Here is a 24882-nt window from a genome sequence, read left to right on the forward strand (position 1 = left end):
ATGCATATCCTCAAAATTGGTTTGTCATTATCAAAAAGGGGGAAATTGTAAATCATGTTGCTTGTATGCGAAGTTTGTATTCATAGGTTTTGATGAATGACAAACCAACAAACGACATGAAAGACAAACCAACAAACAACTTGAATAAACAAGCATATTGAAAGATCAACCAACATTCAACGTTGAGGAATGAAGAGTTGAAAGCAACACAACAACAACAAGAAACTCAAGTCCACAACATTTGAAGACAAGTATAGTGTCTTAGGACTTAGGTAACTTCCTGTTAAGAACCAATTGCTAAATCTCTCAACACACACTCACAAAATGTTTTGATGCATATCTTGCAATTCGATGCTAGCCAAATGGTTTAAAAACTTGTTTTCAAAGGTACAAAAGCATAGGAATTGACTCCAACAAGTTTGAGATCAATCCTAAGTAGTTTGAAGTGATTTTAAGCCATTCTTTAAGGTTTGCATCGATGCACACTCATCTTGCATCGATGCAAAGCATGCAACGACTTGTTGCATCGATGCAAAGATGTTTGCATCGATGCAACCTAGCTGAAAATTCAAATTTCAGCTTCAAAGACACATTTGCATCGATGCAAAGTGTTATGCATCGATGCAAAGTGTTATGCATCGATGCAAATGATTCAAAAACATAAAAAACGGCTAGTTTTAACAAAACGGCTCCATCCCATTAACTCCCAAACGTTTCTAAGGTTTGGGAAGTCTATAAATAGATGGATTAAAGCCTTATTTTATAAATGTGAATTTTTGCAAACTATCTTGTTCATATTCTTTCATTCTACACATTTTTAAGGTGTTATAATACACAATTTGAGAGAGCAATATCAATTGGTTCAATAGTGCTAAACTTGTAATCATACACTCTTCTAGAGAGTACTCATTTCATCTCAACAATTCTTTGAGAATTGTTTTCTTGTAACACTTTGTAAGTTGGAGTGTGATCTCCAAGGTTGAGTCAAGAGTTATAAACACTATAGTCGGTGAGGATACCAAAGAAGTATACTAAGTACTCAAGGCAAATCTTAGAGAAGGAGTCTCTAAGTGGAGTGGGTTAGTATACGAGTGGTGATCATATACCGTGAGGTGTTAGAAACTAAGGACTCGGATTGTAAAAGGTTTTGCGCGAGCACCTTGAAGCTTGGCAATAGTGGAACTTCTCAATAGCGATTGAGAAAGAAAGTGGACGTAGGACAAGGATTGTGCCGAACCACTCTAAATAGCGTTTGCATCTCTCCAAACTCATCTCTTCTATATTATTGTCTTTTACCTTTGAGCAAATAAATTGTGATTGAAAAGTAGCTTCGTAAGTACTTAAGAAATAGCTTAAGTCCGATTGGTGAAAAGCTTGATCAATTTATTTGAGTTGGTGTCTATTGGAAAGTAAAAGCTCCTTATAAATGCTTAGCAATTGAGTTAAGCTCTTGGAAAAATACTAGTACAATAACACTTTTGTATATTGTCTTTAACTTTCGCAAAAAGATTCATTGTTGTTGCAATACTCAATTCACCCCCCCTCTTGAGTAATTGTGCATAGGTTCTACATATTTAATTTAAATTATTAATCTAATTCATATAATGTTTAAATATAAATTTTTATTATAATAATATATTAAAACTAAATTTATATTAATATTTGTCAATAATAATATAACTAAGGATAGTATTGAAAATACAAAATTATAGCATTTTTTTTTTGTTTTCTTGCTTGTGATAGAAAAAAAAAATCTTTTTAATGAGACCCACACAAAAATTTTCTTTCCTTTCTATTTTCTTTGATAACTAAACAAAAAAAAAATATCATTTTTCATCTATTTTTTTTCTATTCATTTTCCATTAAATCAAACATAGTGCAAAAAAAAAAGTCGATGTCCAGCTACATGGTGAAAGGTACTTCCTTCGATTTTGTTCGGTAGGTCGGTTACCGGACGGTTCGGGTCAGGACCTGGGATGAAGGAAAGGGCTCGTCTGGTCACGGTCTTCCAGTCCGGGCTGGGGAGGTCCCGAGCACGTCGTGTGAGAGAAGAGGGGGGGCACGTCGTGTGAGAGAAGAGGGGGGGTGCCACCTGCAAAGACACTCCGACGCTCTTGTCAGAATATGTGCAGGCGAAATGAGGGTGGTGTAGGGATGTGACGTACCTCGGGGGAAGAGCCATTCTTCCCCTTATATACATGTCAGTCCTGGGCCCCTCTGGAAGTCAGGCCCATATTTTCAGGGACGCTGTCCCATAGCTGTGTGTGAGCTGTATGGGACGCGTGTCAGGGTCGGTTGAAGGGCGCGTAGCCGGGCCGGGTGGAGCTCGGGTCGGGTTGACCCACAGGAGTCCTGGGCTGGACCGTAACAGTGCCCCCGACGCGCCAGTGATGGTCGCGAGGACGATCGGTGGCGCGTGATTTCCTTACTCGTGCGTTGTCGTCGAGTCGGCTGACTGTGGGAGAGACGCGTCTCTGGTGCGCGTGTCTCTTGGTCTGCTGAGGCGTTCGTTCGTCGCTTCGTTCTTCGCGTTGAGCATTAAATGCTCGTAATGATTTGAAAAAACCCCGTGCGCAAAGACCATTTTGCCCTTGCCTTCTTTCGCGCTTATCATGGTGGTTTTTAAACAGTTTTCTTTCCTCTTCCTCCCACTTTGCTATTTTCATCTTCTTTTCTCCCTGACATCCAAAGATTCTCTATTCGGGCTAACTTGTGCCTCTCTTTTACACTCCAGTTTCGTACTCCATTTTAGGTAATTTCTTGATCCTTCTCCCCCCATGTTTATATTATGCCTCGCTGTTGCGGTAGTTACTGTTTGTATGTTTTGGTTTACTTTTGCTGAATGGCCTTCCATTGGTGGGGTAGACGAACTAGGGGAGGGGTACCATTCCTGGGTAGGTTTTAGGTGATTTGCGTGATAGGTGTAGTTTTTAACTGTTCTTGGCCATGATCTAAGTTTGAAAAGGTGTAGTTTCTGGGTTTCTGTGGACTCCCGACCTCATAGTCTAACGGAGTGGTACCCCGATGTAGGTATGCCTCGCATCGTTTCCCGGTCTTCAGGAACTGGCGCGGCCTACGACCCGTACGCCTGGGTGACCGACGATATAAGGAGCTCACCCAACCAGATGGACTTGGAGGAGTTGACCGAGTTCCGGCAAGCCGGCTACTTGTGTGGGGGGAGTGACGAAGAGGCCAACTACGAGGCCATTGTCCCTGCCCCCATGAGCGTATTTATGAGCTCAACTTTCACTCCCCTCGTGTCCCCGATTGGATCTGGTTTTACAAGTCGATGTTCACACAAGTTGGCGTTCGGATACCGTTCTCCGAGTTTCAAATGGCACTGCTGAACCGGATATCCGTCCCCCCGTCTCAGCTTCATCCAAACAGCTGGGCTTCAATCCGTTGCTTCGAAATGGTCTGCGAGTACTTGGAGCTGCCGGTGTCGGTGGACGTTTTCCTCTTCTATTTCAATCTTACCAACCCCTCCAAACAGGGGAAGGCGAGAAAAGGGTTTCTTTCTTTCCGTTCTGCCCAGGGTAGGAGAATTTTTGGCCTTTTTGAGGACTCCTACCATGGTTTTAAAGATAAGTACTTCAAGGTTCGTCCCGTCAAAGGTCGTCACCCCTTTTGGTTGTCGTTAGAGGGGGAGTGCCTTATCCAGACTTATTGGAGTTTTGGTGCGGGATCGAATCCTTTCATCAAGGTGACGTACAAGAGGTTGTCGGCTGTAGATAAGCAAATAGCTGACGTACTTTTTGCCATTTTTGAAAAGAACCCCGTGAACCCACATCTTCTTATGGGTGAACGGGAGGCCGCCAGGAGCTATATTCGTGAGTTGTCTTCTTTGTTTGCCTATGTTTCTTTATCATTGTTTTTTCTTTTTCTGATTTTCTTTTTCTGATCTAACGACTAACGTGCCTGTTGTTCGTTGCAGTGGAAATGTCTGCCACCGTGACCGGTCTTGAGAATCTGATGAAGACCTTTTTTGAGGCAAGTGACGACGAGAATGCCGAAGAGAAGGATGTCGGTAAGTCGGGGGGTCCTTCAGGGGAGAAGGAGAATCAGGTTGTGCCTTCTCCCCAGGATACCGACGTGTCGGGGAAACAGGCTGCAGGGGGCCAGGCTTCCCCTACCCGTGAGGAAGGGTCCGCTGAAGGGCACGCGACTCTCACCCCCCAGCCGGATAGTGATATGGAGCTTATCCATACTCCCAAGAAGCGAAAGATGTCTTCCAGCCCGGAAGGGGCCCTTACCATAATGGAAAGGAACTTTGATGCTACCAAATTTATTGACTCCTAACTGATACCCGGGACAGAGGAGCATTTTCACGAGACCGAACTGTCCGGGCAGGCGAGGTGGATGTATCGCACCTTGCTTCGTGGGGCCGTGATAGCTCGGAAGGCTGAATTCGAGTTATCGGGAATGGAGGCGCTCCGGAGGAAGCTTGAGTCCTCTGTTAAGGCGAACAATGACTTCAAGGCTCAAGTTGAACTCCTCCAGGGTCAGCTGTCCGAGATGGGGGGAAAGCTTAGCGCTGCTGAGGAGAAGTCGTCGTTTGTTGCGGAGAGGTTGAAGGCGTCCGATGAGACCGTGGCCCGGCTTCTTGAGCGCGAGATGACATTGGAGGGTCAGCTGAACGCCGCTCAGGGTCGGGTTGTCGCCTTGGAAAAAGAGCGGGAGCAGGCCGTCTCGGAGGCAAAAACCGCTAAAGCTGAAGCCGCTGAGCTTAAGAAGAAGCTTAAGGTGACCAAGGAGCAAGGGAAGAATGCCATCTCGATGACCGAAGATGCCCTGAAGGCTCAGCTGAGGATCGCAGCTCCTGATTTCGACACGTCGTCAATTGGCGTTTTCAAGACTATCCAGGACGGAAAGATTGTTGACATGCCGAGGAAGTGAGGTCTTGTAACTTAGAATATTTTGTAACGTGTTTGTTGAACAACTTATTGCTCGTTTTTTGTTTTGACTCTTTATAGGTTATACTTATTTGGTCATTTGGCCGGGTTGCCGTTTATTGTATTTGTTGTCGTTATTTCTCTTGGGGGGCTTGCGCCCGTTTTCCCGTTTTATGATTGTTATGGCTTGGATTGCCGTGGTCGTGTTGTCGTCGCAGTTGGCTTTGGCCGTAACGAAGATGGCCCACGGGGTGATCAGTCCCGATCTGCCGTTTTAAGGCGCGCTCGTGTGTGGCGCACGTAGAAAAGAGGTAGACAAGTACGAAAATTTTTTTGACAAGTATGAGTTAATCGTTAGCTAAGCAAATTAATCAATATGGCGAATATTTGACAAGATAAAAAGGTAGATTGTCATGCAAACAAAGCAGGTATTTACTATTTCTTTAGGTTCTCAGGACGGCGAATCGTCTGGTCATGGGTAGAACCTTCTTAGGCTACCCGCATTCCATGTTCTGGGCACTTCCTTGCCGTCGAGTCTTTCGAGCTTGTAAGCACCTTTGCCGAGTACCTCCCTTACCCTGTAGGGACCTTCCCAATTTACCGCCAGCTTGCCTTCCCCTGGGGTCGGGACGCCGATGTCGTTGCGTCGCTGGACGAGGTCCCTTTCCTCGAAATCTCGTTTGAGGACTTTTGCGTTGTAACACAGAGCTATTCTTTGTTTCAGCGCCATTTCTGTTAGGTGCGCCATCTCCCTTGTTTCCTCAATCAGGTCCTTTTCGACCGCTTCGCTCATGCCCGCGAGTAGTAGTCGGGGGCTCGGTTCGCCGATTTCGACTGGTATCACCGCATCGACCCCGTATGTTAGGCGAAAGGGAGTTTCCCCGTGGCGCTTTGCTCGGTTGTCCGGTAAGACCATAGGACGGAAGAGAGTTCGTCGGCCCAGCTTCCTTTCTTGTTGTCTAGGCGCTTCTTTAGACCAAGAAGGACGACTTTGTTTGCGGCCTCTACCTGCCCGTTTGTTTGGGGATGTTCTACCGAGGAGAACTTTTGCTTTATCCCTAGGCCAGAGAGGAACTCCATGAACTTCTTGTCTGTGAACTGGGTCCCGTTGTCTGAGATAACGACTTCCGGGATACCGAAACGGGTTATCACCTGCTTCCACATGAACTTCCGACAGTTGGAGGACGATATCGTAGCCAGCGGTTCAGCCTCCACCCATTTGGTGTAGTAGTCGATGGCGACAATGAGGTATTTGACTTGTCCTGGGCCGACCGGGAAAGGCCCCAGGAGGTCGACTCCCCATTGTGCGAAAGGTCGAGTAGTCGTCAGAGAACTTAGCTCGGAGGCCGGTGCCTTGTGGAAGTTGGCGTTTTGTTGACACTTTATGCATCTTTTGACAAATTCCTTTGAGTCTTTCATCATTGTTGGCCAATAGTATCCTACTCGGATGAGCTACCTTGCTAGGGCTTTGCCCCCGATGTGGTGTCCACAACACCCCTCATGGACTTCTCTAAGCACGTAGTCCATCTGGTCGGGGTGCAAACACTTCAACAGGGGCTGGCTGAGTACCTTTTTGAATAGTTGTCCCTGTATAATTGCGTATCTGGCCGCCTCCCTTCTTAAGGCTTTGGCTGCCTTCTCATCTTCGGGCAACTTGCCGAGTTCCAGGAAGTTGGTGATGGGGTCTAGCCATGAGGGGCTTGACTTCGTCAAATGGAGGGCGACCGTTGGTTCCTTCACCATGCCTTGGATGAGGGACCGGTTACCCGATCCTGGCTTTGTGCTCGCTAGCTTAGACAAGAGGTCCGCCCGTGTGTTCCTTTCTCTTGGGACGTGTTGGACGATGACCTCCTGGAATTGACTCATTATTTCTCTAACCTTTTCCAAGTATTTTTGCAGGAGGGGGTCCCGGGCTTGGTAGCTTCCGTTTACCTGCGAGGTGACAACTTGTGAGTCGCTGCATACTTCGACCTTTGTCGCTCCGACTTCCCGAGCTAACGTTAGTCCGCCCAAGAGAGCTTCATATTCTGCTTGGTTGTTCGACACTGGAAACTCGAACTTAGTCGATTGTTCATAGATGACCCCTGCTGGGCTTTCTAGGATGACCCCTGCTACCCCGGACGTTTGGTTGGAGGCCCCGTCAACGTGGAGCCTCCACCGTGTGCCCGTTTCCTCGGGAGGGTCCCCCGTCACTTCAACCAGAAAGTCTGCCATTGCCTGAGCTTTGATCGCGTGTCGGGGTTCATATTGTAGGTCGCATTGGGAGAGCTCGATGGCCCAGGTCATCATCCTACCGGCCAAGTCAGGCTTTTGCAATACTTAGCGAATCGCCTGGTCCGTCCTTACGACTATACGATGGCTTTGGAAGTATTGTCTTAACCTTCGGGAGGAGACTAGGAGCGCCAGCGCCAGTTTTTCCAGCTTGCTGTATTTCAGTTCTGGTCCTTGGAGGACCCTGCTAACGAAATAAACGGGTTGTTGGGTCTTTTCCCCTTCTCTGACGAGCACCATGGCCATTGCTTCCTCGGTTACCGATAAGTAGAGATAGAGCGGTTCTCCGGCCCTGGGTTTTCCGAGAACTGGTGGTGCCGCTAAAATCTGCTTGAAGTGGTTGAATGCCTCCTCGCATGCTGGGGTCCATTCGAACGTCATTCCTTTTTTCATTAGATTGAAGAAAGGTAGGGCTCTTGCTGCTGACGCGCCGAGGAATCGGGACAAAGCCGTTAACCTCCCGGCAAGTCATTGGACGTCTTTGATACAGCCCGGACTCTTCATCTGGAGAACTGCCTGACACTTCTCGGGGTTGGCTTCCACCCCTCTTTGAGTAATCATGAATCCCAAGAACTTACCGGCCTCCATGGCAAACGCACACTTGAGCGGATTAAGCCTCATGCCGTGTTGCCGGAGGGACGAAAAAACACCATCAAGGTCACTAAGGAGGTCGTTGGGTCGTGTAGTCTTCGCGAGTATGTCATCCACGTAGACTTCTACTGTTTTGCCTATGAGTTCACTGAATATCTTATTCATCAGCCTTTGGTACGTGGCCCCAGCGTTTTTCAAACCGAAAGGCATCACCCTGTAACAATAGATTCCTCCTGGTGTTATGAACGCCGTTTTTTCTTCGTCAGGTCGGTGCATCGGTATCTGATTGTATCCTGAGTAGGCATCCATGAAGCTCAGGTACCGGTACCCCGCCGCTGCGTCAACGAGTGCGTCAATGTTAGGTAGAGGGTATCAATCCTTGGGACACGCCTTGTTGAGGTCAGAGTAGTCTACGCACATTCTCCACCTCCCATTGTGCTTTTTGACCAGGACCACGTTTGACAGCCAAGTTGAGTAGTCCAGTTCTCGGATGAATCCTGCTTCTAGAAGGCTGGCCGTTTGCCTGGCTACTTCTTCTGCTCTTTCTTGCGACATTTTTCTCCTCCTCTGGGCCACTGGCTTGGTTCCCGCCTTGACGGCCAGATGATGCGATATGAGCTGAGGATCTATCCCGGGCATATCGGCAGGCGTCCAGGCAAAGAGGTCGGCATTAGCCCTGATCATTTCCATCAATGGCTCCTTCATTTCGTGGGGGAGGTTCCTGTTTATGAATGTGAATTTATCGTCCTCCTCGCCGACCCTGAACTTTTCCAAGTCCCCTTCTGGCTCTGGTCTAGGTTTGTCGTCTATTCTGGCGTCTAGGTCAGCCAGGAAGACCCCAGACGCTTCTTTGGATTTTTTCCTGAGAGAGAGGCTGGCGTGGTTGCAAGCGACTGCCGTTTCCAAGTCGCCTTTGATGGATCTTACGGATCCGTCATCAGTGACAAACTTCATCACCAGCAGCTTTGTGCTAATGGCGGCCCCAGGTCGTTAATGGTTTTTCTCCCCAGGATGATGTTATAAGCCGTGGAGTCTCGTAATATTACGAAGTCCGCCATGACTGTTCGTCGCTTTTGCCCCTGTCCCACAGAGGTCGGGAGTGAGATGATTCCGTCCGGCTTGATGAAGTGGTCCCCCAACCCTACCACACCGTGCTGGTGGGTCGTCAGGTCGGCGTCCCTTAGTCCCAGGGCATCGAAAACGTTTCAAAACATGATGTTTGAGTCTGCCCCCGTATCTACCAGGATTCGTTTGACGAGGCCCGTTCCGACCCTGGCCGTGATGACCATGGGCGGACTCTCCGGTGCCTCGTCAAACCATTGGTCCTCTGGGCCGAAGGAGATGGGTGGGATACCTCGGAAACTTCTACCTGTCGAGGTGGAGACCACTAGGACCTTGGCGTCTTTTTTCTGTGCTGACTTTGACCTTGGGGCGGTATTCCTGGCCGTTACCACGTTTACCACCGTAAGGCCGTGGTCGTCACCCTCTGGTTCCTGCCGTCGCCTTGTTGGCCGGGATCTATCTTCGCTATCGTAGTCCCGATTACGTCTCCTTGGTTCCCGTATAAGGTGGGAGAAGTCAGCAAGTTTCCCATCCCTGATAGCTTGCTCCAGGGCGTCTTTTAGGTCGAAGCAGTCTTGGGTCTTGTGTCCGTAACCCTTGTGGTACTCGCAGTAGAGGTTCTTGTTTCCTCCCGTCCTGTCCTTCAGAGGTCGGGGCTTTGACAGTATCCCCTTTTCCGCTATCTGTTGGTAAACTTCGGTGATTGGTGCTGTGAGGGGGGTATAATTGGTGAACTTCCCAACTCGGGGGAACGGTTTGGGTGTTTTACTCGGACCGCCGTCCCTGGCATGTTCCTTTGGTCTTTCTCTGCCTTCATAGTGCCGGGCTTGGTTGTAGGCGGGCTGCCGCTTATTGGCAGCCACGACCCGACTGACTTCTTCGTCATTGATGTATTCTTTGGCCACGCACTGGATCTCTTGCATTGTCCAAACGGGCTTTGTGGTAAGGTGTTTCCTGAAGTCCTCATTCGAGAGCCCGTTCGTCAAGCATAGACTTGCCACCGAGTCCGTTAGACCGTCAATTTCCAGGCACTCGTCATTGAAACGGTCCAGGTATTTCCTGGTCGGCTCTCCGGGCCTCTGTGTCACCCCTAGCAAATTGATTGGGTGTTTGGCTTTGACAATCCTGGTCGTGAATTGAGCCAAGAAGGCGTGGCTGATGTCGGAGAATTGAGTCACCGAGCCCTGCGGGAGGTTGTTGAACCACCGTATCGCCGGGCCCGCCAAGGTGACCGGGAAGGCGCGACATCTGACCTCGTCTCCTACCCCTTCCAGGTTCATTCTGGCCTCAAAGGCCGTCAAGTGTTCCAGGGGATCTTGTGTTCCATCATACTTCATGTCTGTTGGCTTGTCGAAGTGTTTCGGCAGCCGGACCTCGAGTACGGAACGGTGGAAAGGGGTCACTCCTATTATTACTGGTCCCCGGGTAGTTCTCCCCGGCTCGTCATTCTCCCGACGGCCGTCCTCCCCGCCTCTGTTTGACGCACGCCGTCTGTCGTGTCGGGCGTAAATGATGGGTCTCGACTTCTTCTTCTGGCTCGTCCCCATCCCCCCGTGCTCTCCGACTCGTATTGGGGGCTGGGTGAGCGCCTCGAGCGGCTCCTTGAACGGGAACGGGTGGGGCTTCGCTCCAGGGTGCGTTGGTCGCGTTCTCTTTCGGCTAGCCGGCGTTCTAAGTCTTGCATCCTATGGCGCAACTCTTGCATTATCCTGGCGTGGTTGTCGCCAGTTCCTCCGAAGGGGCGTCTTTCGTGAGTCTGCGTCGCATCCCTCGGAGGCGACCTCTGCTGTTGTCGGGTTTCTGTCGAAACGGCGCCTCCCCCAAGCACGGGAGGCGCGGCCTCGCTGCCGGTCCCAGTCTGGACTAGTACGAAGTCCATGGACGATCCCCACAGACGGCGCCAATATTCGGTAGGTCGGTTACCGGACGGTTCGGGTCAGGACCCGGGATGAAGGAAAGGGCTCGTCTGGTCACGGTCTTCCAGTCCGGGCTGGGGAGGTCCCGAGCACGTCGTGTGAGAGAAGAGGGAGGGTGCCACCTGCAAAGACACTCCGACGCTCTTGTCAGAATATGTGCAGGCGAAATGAGGGTGGTGTAGGGATGTGACGTACCTCGGGGGAAGAGCCATTCTTCCCCTTATATACATGTCAGTCCTGGGCCCCTCTGGAGGTCAGGCCCATATTTTCAGGGACGCTGTCCCATAGCTGTGTGTGAGCTGTATGGGACGCGTGTCAGGGTCGGTTGAAGGGCGCGTAGCCGGGCCGGGTGGAGCTCGGGTCGGGTTGACCCGCAGGAGTCCTGGGCTGGGCCGAGCTCGGGTCGGATTGACCCGCAGGAGTCCTGGACTGGACCGTAACAGATTTTTATATATTGGACTGAATTCTTTTAATTTTTGTAATTAAAAATATATAATATAATTTTTATACTTTTAATTTTTTATATTTTTTATTTTATTTATAAAATATATAATAAAAAATTATACTTTATCTTTTTAAATAAAAAATTGAAAAGATTTCATTTAAAAAAAAAATCCAATACGTTAAAGTGGAATGACTCAAAAAAATATGATTCATACAATAAAAGTAAAAGAAACACAAAATGACTAACTTATTATTATCTCTTACTTTATCATCAACAATCAAATAGATCAGGGCAAAATTATTCTTTATAGTTCAACAACGACTTCATTTTAAAATCTTCAATGCTATCTTTTTTATTCTGAAAAATTCTCACATTTTGTTCCAACCATATATTTTAAATTACTGCAAATAATTCAATCAGTCACTTTTTTTTTTGCTCATCTTTTCTGCTATGCAATCCTATCTAACTCTCAAATAGTTCTTTGATCTTATCCAGTATAATCCAAGTTCTATCAAAATATGTCAACTATGTGCACCACATCTACCAAGTAAATTCACAACAAAAAACAAATAATGAACAAATTTTACATCCTTTTTACACAAAACACAGATATTATCACTTTGATGAATGGCTTCTAATCTATTCAGTCTCTCTTTGATATTCACCCTTCCCACTAAAATAAACCATGCAAAAAATTCAATTCTTGGCGAGACCAAACCTCTCCAAATTAAACTAATGAAACTATAACTTGACAACTTGTGACTTTTTTCAAAATAGTCTCTGTCTGCAACACCTGCACAAAGGAGTTAGTAGAAAAAATATATTTTTTATCAAATTTTCACACCATTCTATCCTCTCTACTAGTTGATAATTTAATTGGCCTTAACCTTTTAGGAAGTTGGTTAACAAGTACCAACTCTCATTGGAACAACTCTCTCCTCCAATGGAAATTCTATATCCACTCTGACCTATCCTAAAATCCACAATTCTTATAACATATCCTTACTGGTTTGAAACAGAGAAAAGTATCGAAAAAATCCCTTTAAAAGACCCACCTTGTAATCAATTATCTTCCCAAAATCGAGTTCTTCTCCCATTCTCAATTTTCATAAACAGCCGACTAATCATCTTGTCTTTTACCTGTTGCTCCTTGAAATTCAATGACAGATATTTTTTCATGGACCACTTTTTGAAGGTAGTAACTGATTTGATAATATTATATTGGGATTTAAATCATTACAAGAACATATAATCTTCTTCCATAAAGGACAATCTTCCTTTGAAAAACACCACCACCACTTAAACAAAAACGATGTTTTCCTAATCATCGCATCCTCCACCTCCAATCCACCTAACTTTTTCGTCGTCTGCACTATTTTTCATTTTACAAGAGGCATACCATTGTTACTATCCTCTTTATCCCATAAAAATCTTTTTTGCAATGCAATAAGCTTCTCTACAACTCCCTTTGACATTTTATATAAACTAAGATAGTAGACTAACAAACTATTAAACACAGACTTGATAAAAACTAACTTTTTAACTTTGTTAAATACCTTCGCTTTCTAAAGACTAAGGTTTTGTTTCATCTTATCTATAATCGATTTTTAGATCTTCACCAATCTAAGATCTCCTAAGGAGATTTCTAGGTATCTCACAGGTAGAACAACTTCTGTACATTCTAGTAACCTACACATATTTGTCACCCACTTTGACTCACAATTTTACCGGGATCAAATTTGACTTGTCAAAGTTAATACTCTGCCTCGACATGAGTTCAAAATACTGCAAGAGCTTCTTATAATTTAAAATTGTCTATGTCTTTGGTGGGCAAAATAAAAGAGTATCATCCACAAATCGAAGATGCAACAGTTTAATATTATCTCTCTCAACCAACAACAAAGATATACGCTCATTTTTTACTGTCTCTCCCACTATCTTGTGCAATATATCAATAACAAAAATAAACAAAAATAAAAATAAAAAATATTTTTTTCTTAAACTTCTTTCCATCTTAAACGGTTTAGATGATTTAATTTTATTATTATATTAAATAATAATCAAATTAAGTAAATTAACGGTTTAAGTAAATTTTAAAAATATCTTGATGAGCTAAATTTTCGTGTATTTTAATTATTATTATTATTATTTTAAAATGAAATATGATTTACTTTTTAAATACAATGAGTTGAAATATTTTTCTTTTAATTATTTAGGGTTATAGTTTATATTCGGTAATATTAATTAGTTAATGCAAAAGCAAAATTTCAAAAGTAACATTTTTTTATCAATATTTTAACTAGAATTAAGAATTTATTTAAATATGTACTATTGTAAAATAATTATTTAAATTTATTGTACTTTATTAAGCCATGATTAGTTTTTATAATAAAGAGGTAGTATATATGAAGTTTAAAATTCATATAACTAAAGGAAAAAAGACTTAAATATTATATTTTTAATTAATCTTTCATTTATATTAAATATTATTTTTACTATTTACTAAATAATTTTGATTCAACTTTAGAAAAAAAAAAGTATAGGGAGCAATTATAGTATAAGCTAACTCAATTAACTCCCTTTTCTAGTTATAATTTTAAAATTTGAAAAATTTAGTTTAAATCATTTCCATATCAATCCTAAACCACAAATCACTCAATGTAGGTGTCTTTCGTCTTCTCTCTTCCGCCCCTCCTCCCGTACATCACACCTTGGCGTCTGCCTCCTCTTGCCCATCACGCCATCGTTGTGTCTCCGATGCACCACCTTTGTTCCCCCTCCCTCGCATGCAGCCGCCTCTCCCCGCACGTCCTCCATCGTAGTTGCTCCACCTAGTCCGCCGTTCACGCAAGGGAGCTCGCGAAGGAAGAAAGACGCCACCACGCCACCGTTGCACCATTCAAAGTCCGCTCGCCCCTCGTCCATGAAGGTCTCAGCCACAACCACTACTTCCACCGCCATTCACGCAGGGGGACTCGCAAAAGAAGAAATAGCGAGGAGATACTTGCACCGTCCACGCAGTGCCATCGACCACCTCGTCGTTGGCCACCTTGCATTTAGTTGTCGCCCTCCTCTCTGGATTACACCCACTAAAATGGTAACCACGTCCATGTAATGTCGTTTATAGGTTTTCTCTTTTCTTTTCTTTTTTTCTATCTCCCCTTCACGATTTATGTAAATCCCATAAAATTAACGAATAATTAGTCAATAAATTAATTATTTTAAAAAAATTAGAAAATTAAATTTTATAGTTTAAAGATGTAGAAATAATTAAAATATATGAATTTCAACACTAATTTTAAAGATTTTGGCTCAAAGTTAGACTAACGGACTAAACTGGTTGAACCGGACCCATATTGGGCCCAAGGCCCAACCTATATCAGCTCCATTCATAAGCCTTCAGCTCATTAATCACACAAAAGGAGGGGAAGCAACGTTGGATGAGAAGAGGGGGAAAAGGGTTTGGGAAGAAAACTATTCACTTCCGTTTTCAATCGCTCGTAATTTTTGATTTGGAGTTTCGATTGACGAGCCGTTTGCGACCACACATTTGTCTTGGGCTCCTCTTTAATTCTATTTAAATTAAGTGGTAAGTTTCTCTATAATTCATGCCCAGTTTTTTGTTTCCCCCTTTTTCACGAAATTAGTTTGAGTTTTGAGTGATTTTGATGATTTTGGTGGTTTAGGTACAATCTAACATTGGATAATTGTTGAATTATACTCCAATCATCAATGGATAAAGTAAAGAAACTCTAAATCCTTTTGGTTTGTCTAATTTTGTGTACCCTAGTGCTAATTTAGTGAATTGTATAAATTAGATCGGATTTATGTTAATTTGGAGTTTTAGTTGGTGAATTGGAGCTCTTGGAACAACCATTGGTGGCTGGAATTATCGGAGTTGATTAAGAATCTTGAAGATTGAATTTTGGTGGTTTTGAGCTTAGGAGAAAAATTGACCAAGGTATGATTTTGGTTTCTCGTATTTAATATATAATGTCTTATGAAAACTTAGGTTAGATGACCATAGGATAGGTGTGGATGCATGAATGTGATTAAATGCTTAGTACCTTGCTAATAATTGTTGAAATAGGTTGAGTATTAGTGGTGATTGGTGTGGTGATGAACATGGAATGCTAAATGATGATTTGGAGATGATTGATAAGGCGATAATGATGTATATGTGCATATGATGAATAAATGATGATTTTGTTGGTATTTTAGAGGGATTTATGTATGAGATTATGTAAAATTGAGGTATGATTGATTGTGGTAGGATGTGGGAATTGTGGTGCTGTGAATGGTAAGCTGTGGTGCTGTTTATATGTATAGAATGTTGATTTGAGTTTGTTTTGGTGAAAATAGAGGTTTATGAGCTTTTGTGAAAATCTAATTTTTGGCCAAAATTTGGCTTATCATAACTTGGCTTTCAGGCTTTCAAATTGTTTCAAACTTATTTTATAGGAAAATTGGGTCCGTGAAGTTTACGCTGTTCGAAGAACGAATGAAAAATATTTTGAAACGAAAAAGTTATGTGCATCGAAAGTTTGGTATGTAAAGCTGAAATTTTGCAGACTTAACCATTTTTGACTGATCTACAATGCATGCGTACGCAAACCCCTCCATACGTGGATGGACGTTTCTGTTTGGCATGCATGCGTACGCGGATGAGGTAATGCATATGCGTGATGGGCAAATTGCACTCCCACATGTACGCATGACCTTTGTTTTCAGCAAATGGAATGTTAATGTTTTAAACATGATTTTAAACCTCTAAACTTCTAATTTCACTCTTTTAATCCTAGATCTTAGTAATAGACCTAGTAATGAGATGAAACTAAGGTAAAGGAGGTCTCTTGGGGATGAAGTAAGGTTAGAAAAATGATGAATTTGATATGAGAAGATAGGTGGCATAAATATATGTATATATATACTTCTTAAATTATAAAACTGATTAAAGAAAGGAATGAATATTTCATCTGAGCACTCTTTCTTGAAAGTGCGACCCCAGGAGATGGTGAAAGGTGAGGATCCTCTTCTTTGTTCCTCCTGGTATTGTAAAATCGTTACCAGCGAGATGGTAGGGGGTTAGGATTTCCTTCTTTGTTCTTCCTAGGCATATGAGAACGTACTTCTTGGGTAGACGCAAGAGTTGTGATTTCGCCCTACTTGTTCGAAGTTGGTTAGTATAGAGGCTCCCCGAGTAGAAGCAAGGGTGTGGTTCGTCCCACTTGCTTCGGGTTATGATAAACTATGTATAAAAGTGCAAATATATGATATATAAGTAATGTTATGGCCATAATGAAAGATTATGAATGAATATGAATGAAATGAGGCTTATGCACTTATGTTATCTGAGATACGAGTGTCCCTGGGTAAAGTACCATGACTTACCACCACGTGTTCCAGGTTAAGACTCGATACTCTGGTGAGCCTACGACGTAAAAGGTGACCGGGCACTTATAAATTTCCGAGAAGGATACCCCCATTGAGCAATTTTATATATATGAGAAAAAGCTATGCATAGACTCTTGGGGATGCACGTCGGGGGACAGTCCAGGGTTTAGCAGCCGGACTTGTCGGGTTGGTTTGATAACCGATAGATGAGACTCATTAGCCATAGGACAGGCATGCATTATATGCATATTGTTTGAATTGATTGCTTGTGTATTAATTGGAATTGTCTAAGTGATTATAATATGCTATTTGTTATATTTGCTATCTGTATTACTTGTATTCTACCTGTATTTACCATTGTCTGCTTGTTTGTCTTTGTAATTTCATGGGAGATAGAGGAACAGAAGAAAGGCGGAGAGATTTTGGGTTCTAGTTAAGTTTTAGTTAGGTTTAGGAATCCCTAGAGGACCACCCATTCATGGTTTCTGTTTTAGTTCTTTAAGCTTTATAATTTGAGTGTCGACATTCTAGGATTGCCTCTGGTTTTCCCAAGACCTTATATCTTATGTATACGACACCTTTACCATATTGAGAACCCCCTGTTCTCATTCCATACGGATATTTGTGGTTTTCAGATGCAGGTCAGGCGGCACCTCGCTGAAGCATTCTGGGAGCTTCTAAAAGCGAAGATTCTTTTGTAGTATTTAGGACTTTAGTTTGGTTATGATGTATATATATTTATACTTTTATCTCCACTACATATGTATGTTATGTTTTATCCTCTTAGATGTTGTATTTGGAGAAACAGGTTCTGTAGGCTATCTTGTGGTCCTTTGGGATTCTAATGTGTATATCTATATATATGCTCTGTCCGGTTTTAATTTTGCGAGCCGGGTCAGAAGCTTTGCTATCTGTATCTTGGAACTCTTTTGCATATATATTTTCATGCTTATTTTACTCTTATCCAGCTTCGTTACGTTTATCGCTTACATGAATGATGCGTTTTTCTATTTAATGCTTTGCTTTAAACTTTCTTTCAAAGGCTCCTAGATAAACCTTCTTTTTAACTATATTATGTATATTTATATTTTATTTTTAGAGGTTGTAGCGCCTCGTCACATCTGTTTTACATCTTAGGTGTAAAGCTCTGTGTAGTAGGGTGTTACAATTCATACCACTACTGACCACCGCAGCACCTCTTCCTTCGCGAACGCAATGTCCTTTTGCAGTGTGTTTCTGTTTTTTTATAACTATTTTTCGGACGATTCTTTCTAATTAAATGGTGTTTCTTTTACAGGGTATCGAATATTTATTTCTAAATAAATGGATGATTTTTTATGTGAGTTATTGGATGTTTGTTTCCTAGATTTTGGATTTTTTTTTTTTGCACAGAAGAGGGGGAGGACAGCGTGTTTTTTTTTTTAATTTAAAAAATTGACTCAAGTTGGCTGATACTCTAGTTGCGGTGTTAAACAACACTAACATTAACAACAATAAAATATACTTTTAGAAAAAAGTTATTTAATTGCGTAATGTTTATTTTAATTTATTCTCACACGAAAGAAATGATGTATTATTGAATAGAGTGACCTAATAAACCTTTCAATGAATTTTCTGTCTTATGATTCCTTCAAGTGAGCCCACAAACCCCATTAAGGTCACAAGAAAGCAACCAAAGCTAAATATCCTAAGAACAATCCATTTGCTACTCCATACTTCAATCTTTTTCTGAACTAAGTACATCTCCACTGGAAAAAGAATTGCCAATGGCCAAAAGTTTATGGCTCCTAAAACTCCAAGAACTTGGTTGAAGTAAGGGAAAAGAATTGCAACTCCTGTGGTTGAAATCACAAAAATTGTTCTGAAACAGAACCTGAAAAGATTGAAGTTAAAAGGGGGCAAAAGGGGTAGTTTCACTTTGTAGAAATTGTTCACAAAACCATTGTTGGGGAACTTTCTTGATCTCCATCTATCAGCTACATTATATATTGGCTGACAATAAATCTGTTAAGAAGAACAGTAATTAATTAAGTTGCATGAAGGGAAAAAAATGGTAAAGAGATAAAAATTCTTTCTAACAAATAGTTGGATATCTATTTAGAAGAATATGTCATTTTATTTTTATTATTTTTTAAAATAAATTATACATTTTTCTTTATTCTCTCTGCACAAAAACCTCATCATCATAATAAAATTGTCCATTAATTAGTATGATGTAGGTGAGCAAACAATTAAAGGGTTAAAAAAAAATAGAGATAATAAGAATCAATTTGATTTCCGAAGTTTTATAATTATGAATTTAGTTATCTATCTGGTTAACATAATATTTGAAAATCTACTATGACAATTTAAAGATTAGTTAACATTTTAAAAATGAAATTATTTAAATAAAAATATTTTTATATAAAGATGATAGTTAATACATTAACACATATTATTTAATTAAATATATCATACCATTTAATGTGATTTTAGCCATTATTATACAAGGACATATACATGTGAATACTTCTCAAATTCAATTTGACGAGAATGAAAGTTATATACACATGTAAGTTCTATTAAAAACTTTTACTAATTAAGAAATTGATGCTAAATAGTAAATAGTTTAACCAAAAGCGTTTAAGGTGTGTTTGGAATATCTTGAGAATAGAGTTCTCATAAAAAAAAATTTTAAGTTTAAAATACAATAAAAGTATAATTTTTAATTCTCAAAAGAATTTCAATTCTTACATTAATATTCAAATTAAATCATACCAAAAAAATCTGATTTGTAATTCTGTATTACTAAAGATTAAAATGTTAAAATTGTCCCTAATAAACAAATAAAAAAAAGGCAAAAATAAAAAACCCCAAAAATAAAATAGTAAAGAACACAAAATTCATTTAATTCATGTAATTAATTGTTCTAAATCATTAATTTAAATTTAAAATAGAATTAAAATTTACTTCTTAATAAAAATAAAATTCTTTTCTCATTTTAATATTTCCAAACACATTTTTAATTTTGATACTTAAAATAATTTCATACGATTCATATTTATACATTTTAAGTAATATATTTAAAAAATAGTTATTTTTGTTTACGCGACAATATATATGGTCTATTGTCTATGACTCTATGTAAAGTTACACTAATAATGTAACAAAGTTAAATTTAAGGTAAAAACTCAGGTGAAGTCGACTTCATATGAAATTGATACCTAAAAACCATTAGATGAAATTTTAGTCAAATCAGTCAAATTATTTAACGACTCTCAAGTATCAATTTCACGTAAAGTCGACTCCACCTGAGTTTCCACCTAAATTCAAACATTAGCAATAAAGGTACCTGATACCCTCCAACCAAATGAACAATAATGCAAACATTAGCAATGTCAACAAGCCAGAAAGGCTCATAGAAGCCAAACCCAGTGAGCAGGTTTCCCGGCGTAGAGTTTCCGAAGGCGGCGTATCCAAAGCATCCGCAACAGAGATAGAAGAATGTTGTGATCAAGATTGCAATCATCGACGCCTTCTTCATGGTTTGGTTTTCCGGTGGAGAAGACTTCAGTGTGTCCTTGTAACAACAAAATTCAACATTTTCTTAATTTCAGCATTAAATTGCTGCTTCTTTTTTTCAAAAGTGGTACCAACCACTAATAAGTAATAATTACTACCTAATTTGAATATGAAATACCTGAATCTCAAGGAGGAGAAGAGAGTAGGGATAAGAGAATGCGATGTCGCCAAGTGCTTGAAACACTAACCATATTTTGTCTGCAACGTTATTAGTTGCTACCCCTGTTATGCTACCCATAATTCTTCCATTTTCTGTAAGTGTCACCAAATTCCAATCATACATTGTTATTTGATTAAAGTTATCAAATCAAATTACCTCTATCCAGGGAATGGATCTCTCAATTTTTTTTTTAATATTGTTGTAAAATAATTTTTTATTATACACTTTTTTAAGTGAGACTAAAAAATATATATATATATATGAAAAAAGATGTTAAATAGTAAAAGATTATGCTTGACAATTTTTTTTTTTAAAAAAATTGAAACGATCTATTCACAATCTAAAATGTTTATTAGTTATATTTTTTAATAAGCTATAGTATAATTAAATACATGTATAAAGTATTTTTATATTGATAATATGAGTTTACAACATCATCTATCATATTTATGCGTTTAGATTATTTTTTAAGTAGTAATAGGGGTGAGCACGGGTCGGGTTGGTTCGGGTTTAAGATAAAATTAGAACCGAACTAATTGAATTGTAATTGGTTTGATTTGGTTCAGATTTATATTTTTTGTGTGTGTACCTAAATCAAACGGTTCGGGTAATTGGGTGTCCAATGAACAAAAATTTATAAAAAAAAAATTTATCTTAAAAAATCTGTAATTACAATAAACATATAACATTAATATAAATAATTCAAACATGTTAAACACCAAATGCATTAAAAATTAAACACATTAAAATTCAAATATATTAAACACTAAAGACATTAAAATCCATACATATTAAAAGGTATATATATTTTAAATTTTTATTTAATTAATATATGGTCAGATCTAAAAGTTGGTTTGGGTTCCGCATTCCCATAACCGTTACCCCAACTAATTACTAGAGAGAGTCATTGGTTTGGTTTGGGTTAGACTCGATTACCCATTAGTTCCAGAGCCAATATAATTTATTCGGTTCGGGTTTGGGACGAGTAATCAGGTACCGCGACATGTGCTCACCCCTAAGTAGTAAGTTTGAATCTCCGTCGAACTAAATTTCAGTTAAGAAGAAAAAAAAAAAGTTTAATTACTTTGTTGGTCCTATAATTTCACCAAATTTTTAATTAGGTTCTTATACTTTTTTTCTTTTTAATTGAGTCCTTACACTAATTTTTTTTTAATTGGGTCCTTAAACTTTTTTTTCTTTTATTTGGGTCTCTACACTAATTTTTTTTATTTAGATCCTTATACAATTAAACCAATTACTGTCAAGAAGGACTTAACTGAAAAAAAATTGGTAGAGGAACCAAATTAAAAAAAAAAAAGTATAAAGACCTAATTAAAAATTTTACAAAATTATAAAAACCAATAGAATAATTAAACAAAAAAAATCATAATATCATCAACAATTGAAAATAACTGCTCCAATATATATTTTTTCACCATATTTCCTACCCAATAATTAATTAATGCATTAATTTGAATGAAATTAATGGTTTCAAAAGTCAATGATGGGTATACTTCTCATATGAATTTAATTTTAATGCATTGTTAATGTAAAATAATTTTACACATGTATCTAATTATGTAACATTATATTAATAAAAATAACTATTTTTTATATTAACCATTAACTATGTGATTGGTTATCCAAAGAACAAATGTAATTACACTACGGTATAACACTGTTAATATATCAAAATTAAACTCTTTTTATATTATATATATATATATATATATTTTTTTTTTTCAAGAAAAGAATGTGTGTGTGTGCATATGTATGTGCACCCGCTTAATTGAGATGGGGTAAAATCTATGGATTCTAGATTAACCCAAACAAACTAACAAGTATGTAAGATCTTTAAGAATACATGAAGTTTCTATAATTTAAAAGTTTGTGATCTCATTTAGTTGAAAACCGATGAGATTGTAGACACTTTGGAAATAATGAAACCAACATTAGCAAGTTAACATTAAATAGTAATAATAGAAGAGATGGTTACTTATAACTGTGGCGATGCCAAGTCCAAGTCCTATGAATGAATAAGTGAAGGACATAATTGCAGCAACAACTGAAACCCATGCCATGTTATGAAGATCTGGTATGAACGACATCACAATCTGGACCAACCCAAACATCACCATATACAAACTATCTCCATACTCACAAGAAGCCTTATGTCCTTCCTTATGATAACAATTTGATTTCAGAATTGCCCTGCACAAGTGACGTTAGTCACTGTTAGGATTTGGTTGAATTAGTCCCACATTGCTTAGGATAGCAAATGGAGTGGGTGGCCTAGGCTATAAATATGAGGCTAAGTTCTCCATTTGTTTTTGCACCAGTCAGAAACACTTTAAGCTTGTATCTGATTTTTCTTTTCCTCTGTACTCTTTGATTAGAGAGTGTTGTGAGGTGTAGTTAGATATTTGCTTTGAAAGAGTGTGGGTGTACTGGGGTGCCGGTGAGAGAAAGAAGTCTATGTGTTGTAACAATTTTCACATAGTGATATTCTCTGGTTGTCATTTGACAACGGCCGTGGTTTTTTCTCCGGTAATTGGAGTTTCCACGTTAAATTCTTGTGTTGTGATTGTGTCTATTTTATTTCTCTGTCAAAGGTGTTTTCTCAAGGGGGAATTGTGTCTTATTCCCAACAAGTGGTATCAGAGCTTCGGTTCGGTGGGATTTATTCTTAGTATGCTCTGTGGTTGCAGCCTAGTCTGATCTTCCACATCAAAAAAAGAATTTTGTCCTGTGGCTTGAGGTTGATCTTTGGTTGCTGTTGTTGTTGCTGGAAGGCAGTGTGACTCTGTGAGAGTGCAGTTTGGAAAAGGTTCTGGCTAAGGAAAGACTTGGTATTTAAGTGTGTCCATTGTGACCCACCTCTCTTTCCTGGGGACCCTTCCTAGTGCACGGTCTACAGTTGAGTTATAATATTCCAGTATACGGTTGCAACAATGTCAGGATATTCAAGTGCTGTGAAGCTTGAAATAGAGAAATTTGATGGAAGAATCAATTTTGGCTTGTGGCAAGTACAAGTCAAGGATGTGTTGATACAATCAGGTTTGCACAAGGCGTTGAAGGAGAAGATCTCTGGTTGCTCTCTCTATGAGAGAAGATGATGTTCTCTAGAAGACAAGAAGTATCCTCATGGTATTACCGCACTGCCATGGATAAGGATAAGTTGTGGCAATCGGGTCCACAATTGCACACGGGCATTGGTTGGCGTTGAGATGCAAGGTGTGTGGCGGAGTTAGGTCGATGGCTGAAGAACTTCCAGGAAAAGCCAATTTGGAAGTTGCACCATGAATTTTCAGCAAGGTTTCGATCTGTACCAAGGCGAAATTCTTGGAGTGGTCTAATTCCAAGTGAGTATACTTTCATGGTGGAGTATGATAGTTCTCTGAACTATGATTGTCGGTATAGACAATGGCAGCAAAGAATTGTCGGTGTTGACAATGGAAGCTGAAGATGTGTGACTATTTCAATCAAGGTGGAGATTGTTAGGATTTGGTTGAATTAGTCCCACATTGCTTAGGATAGCAAATGGAGTGGGTGGCCTAGGCTATAAATATGAGGCTAAGTTCTCCATTTGTTTTTGCACCAGTCAGAAACACTTTAAGCTTGTATCTGATTTTTCTTTTCCTCTGTACTCTTTGATTAGAGAGTGTTGTGAGGTGTAGTTAGATATTTGCTTTGAAAGAGTGTGGGTGTACTGGGGTGCCGGTGAGAGAAAGAAGTCTATGTGTTGTAACAATTTTCACATAGTGATATTCTCTGGTTGTCATTTGACAACGGCCGTGGTTTTTTCTCCGGTAATTGGAGTTTCCACGTTAAATTCTTGTGTTGTGATTGTGTCTATTTTATTTCTCTGTCAAAGGTGTTTTCTCAAGGGGGAATTGTGTCTTATTCCCAACAGTCACATCCGTTCTTTTTAATAACCATTCAAGCCGTCAATATTAAAAAATATATATTTTTATTGATGTAAAATTATTTTATGCATAAAACATTGAATTTCAAATTTCATATACCTTAGACTGGTCGCTGTGGTTATGACATATGCTATACAAGTCCCATATAAGGCCAAAAATTGAAGGAAACCAGCAAACCAAGTACTTTTATTACCTGGAAAAAAATTTAACATATACACCATATGAAATCATAATTTATAATTACCAATGTAGTTCTTTTAAAATTATTATTAACAATTAATGCTATATAAAATTTTGATAGTACCAAGATTGGCTCTAACAGCATCCATGTAAGAGTAGTTTCTTTTCCCAGTTATAGGATCCGGAGTTCTGTAACAATCAGATAAGAGACATGAAGAAACATAGGTTATAATTGCAAGACAGAGCAAGGTAATTGGCCCTGCAATCCATCCTAGCTGTGAAGTGCTCCAAGCAAGAGACAGAACGCCGGAGCCGATCACCGCCGTGATGATATGAGCCACGGCACTCCTTACGGTTCCTGGGTTATGAATTATGATACATTTAGCCTCTATCTCAGTGTCTCTGTATTCTCTGTTTCGAGACATTTAGAAGAAAAAGAAAAATTTTACCTTTTCTTTTGACATGTCCATCATCATCATAAGCA

General features: G+C 40.1%; 1 protein-coding gene across 1 annotated transcript; it reads right to left on the minus strand.

The window, feature by feature from the left end:
* Nucleotides 1-18088: 18088 nt before the first annotated feature.
* LOC112723770 (probable amino acid permease 7) lies at nucleotides 18089-22474 on the minus strand. Its single transcript, XM_025775198.3, has 4 exons — nucleotides 22289-22474; nucleotides 20251-20384; nucleotides 19903-20130; nucleotides 18089-18575 (listed from the first exon to the last, which is right to left on the minus strand). The coding sequence occupies exons 1-4, from the start codon at nucleotides 22428-22430 to the stop codon at nucleotides 18174-18176; spliced, it is 906 nt and encodes a 301-aa protein (XP_025630983.2). The 5' UTR covers nucleotides 22431-22474; the 3' UTR covers nucleotides 18089-18173.
* Between the last annotated feature and the right edge of the window lie 2408 nt (nucleotides 22475-24882).

This window comes from Arachis hypogaea, chromosome 11 (assembly GCF_003086295.3).
Source record: "Arachis hypogaea cultivar Tifrunner chromosome 11, arahy.Tifrunner.gnm2.J5K5, whole genome shotgun sequence".
NCBI lineage: Eukaryota > Viridiplantae > Streptophyta > Magnoliopsida > Fabales > Fabaceae > Arachis > Arachis hypogaea.

Excerpts from the sequence above, each read along its gene's own strand:
- LOC112723770 (XM_025775198.3), bottom strand. The coding sequence starts at position 22,430 with ATGGTGATGTTTGGGTTGGTCCAGATTGTGATGTCGTTCATACCAGAT. Across the intron at positions 20,385-22,288 it reads TGGCATCGCCACAGTTATAA|AAAATGGAAGAATTATGGGT; the intron begins GTAACCATCTCT and ends TGACACTTACAG. Across the intron at positions 20,131-20,250 it reads TTCTCCTCCTTGAGATTCAG|GACACACTGAAGTCTTCTCC; the intron begins GTATTTCATATT and ends TGTTGTTACAAG.